This window comes from Gymnoscopelus microlampas, assembly GCF_963454915.1.
Source record: "Gymnoscopelus microlampas genome assembly, chromosome: 17".
Classification (NCBI taxonomy): Eukaryota; Metazoa; Chordata; class Actinopteri; order Myctophiformes; family Myctophidae; genus Gymnoscopelus; species Gymnoscopelus microlampas.
In genome coordinates, this window is record NC_139954.1 from 25,168,121 (window position 1) to 25,170,476 (window position 2,356).

Here is a 2,356-nt window from a genome sequence, read left to right on the forward strand (position 1 = left end):
TATCATGATAATAATGGGCTAAACCTTGCCCATATATGGAGGCATACATCATAAATACATCATAGACTGGCCACAGTCTAAGATCCAGATAGGAGCCATGCCATTATTAGACCCAGTTTAGTTTTTACAGCAAAAGCACACGTTTTCAGTTTGTGTTTTAAATACCTACTATGTTTTTGAGTGGTGCCAACCACTCCTATATCTGACTTTGTCCGTATGTATGTATGTCCAATAAACAAACATTGACGACAACATCAATACGGGGCTCATCAAAGGCACCACTCTTTTCACACAGGGTGTGATTTTTTATTTTATTGCATTGTTACACAGTTGATACATTTCTCTTTTTTTCATACTTGCTTCAGCAATGTAAACATGTTCCCCATGCCAATTAAGCCCCATTAAATTCAATTAACTTCAATTCAACTGAGAGAGACAGAGATAGAGACAGTGAGAGCGCTAGTGGGGACCCTGTCATGCCTAGTCATGTGTGCATGTACGTGATCCATCTCATGCTGTAAGCATGGGGACCTCAATCCTCTCTGTATTCCCACAGGTTCTTCTCATAGCCTTCGTGCACATGCTGTAGTAGCATACTTTTCCTGCTCTCACAGTATCTGTACTTATCTTGTACCTTCTGCTTGATATCCTGCAGGGAGTCCTTGGAGATGTCACGCTCTAGGTAGCCAGAAAGCACCTCAGTGGCATTTTCCATATCTGCCTGGTTGTTCTCGAATATAATGGACTGGTTGTTCTTCTTGAGGTAGAAGGCAAACGCGTAGGTAAACATGAGTGTGTGGCGGCACTTTCCCAACGCATCCACAGCCTCCTTCAAGAACTGCACATCAATCCAGGGAATGTTGTGTTGCTGCATCTCTTCCATCTTCTCCTCGACCTCAGCATAGAGCTTCTGCTCAAAGCGCAGGCTCTGCATATGGTTCATGTAGCGGTTGTAATAGAACAGATACCTCTGCAAGGCTTCCCTGGAGCGCTCCTGTGCATCTTTTTCTGCCTTGACATCAACTTCATTGTAAGAATTGCAGTTATAATGGCGTTGCCACGGACCCATGCAGATCCAACAGAACTCATAGCTGCAGCTCTGCTTCCGACAAACCATGTGATTGCAGCCACCATTTTTCTCGATGGTGACGTCGCATTTCGGACACTCCTTGGTATTTGCTGAAATCCAGTTTGAGGTTTCACTGTCATCGTTACATTTTTTGATCCATTTCTTCAGCAACTTGCACTTGACAGGATCATGCAAGTTCTCGCCACAGCTGAAGCAGAACTGACGGCCACACTTGCACGTCACTTCCTTTGCATCTGGATACTCAACTTTGATGACGAGATGGCAGTCAGGTGCAGGACACCATTTTAACAGTCGATTACACTCTACAAAACTATTTGTGATTATATGCTGGTACTTCAACTTCACCTTTGAATCTGTTATGAGGCGCATGACTGTGTTGTCATCAACCAGAATGTCACAACTATGAGCGGGACAAGAAATGATCTGCCCCATTCCTTCTTCCATGATTTTGGCAGTCAGGTAATCTCCCCAGCACTGCATGCAGAACTTGTGTCCACATTCCAGGCCTGTAAAGTAGGAGTTGGGGTAGTCTAGATAGCAGATATGACATGGAGCGTCCTTTGCAGATGATCTTGTGTTGATCAGGCGACTGGTCTGTGATTTCCTACTGGGGTTGATAACATGACACTCAGAGAACAGCTTGTCCAGGTCTCCATCAAAGTACCTTTGCATTAGCTTCTCTTTATCCCACTTGAAGTGACTAAGGAGAATGCGTGTAATTGTCACAGGGTTCTGGAAGACCTCGTTGGCCTTCTGGATACACTCCACCATATGCTGGTGGACCTGTTCACCGGTCAACACTTCGCAGCCGTTGTCCTCCTGTCCCCGGCTGTGGCCGATTCCAACGGGTGGAGTTAGTGGATCTACAGTGGGATCCACTAACTCCACCTCTCCGAGTTCCAGGGTGTCATCGTCACTGCATTCCTCCACTTCATCATCATATTCATAGTCATAACACACTGTCGAGTCCATTCTTAAGAGTAATTAGCTCAGCACAGGCTAAAAAACTGAACTGAACTGAACTAATAGGTCTTTTTGTCTTATAAGATCGCGTGACGTCACCAAACATGGTGATTGGTTGCCATTGTTTTGGTTATTTCTGTAATAATGTTGTAATGTAATGATGTAATGTTTACTTGCACATTGATCTACGTGTAATGTTATGGCCACTAGTCATACGTGTGTGTGTGTGTGTGTGTGTGTGTGTGTGTGCGTGCGTGCGTGCGTGCGTGCGTGCGTGCGTGCGTGCGTGCGTGCGCGCGCGCG

General features: G+C 45.3%; 1 protein-coding gene across 1 annotated transcript; it reads right to left on the bottom strand.

Moving 5' to 3' along the window:
• Positions 1 to 532: 532 nt before the first annotated feature.
• On the bottom strand, positions 533 to 2,062 carry LOC311064057 (E3 ubiquitin-protein ligase arih1-like; the record flags this gene model as incomplete). The annotated part of the gene is made up of 1 exon (XM_084083791.1): positions 533 to 2,062. One exon carries the CDS (start codon positions 2,060 to 2,062, stop codon positions 533 to 535), a length of 1,530 nt encoding a protein of 509 aa, XP_083939917.1.
• Positions 2,063 to 2,356: the final 294 nt, after the last annotated feature.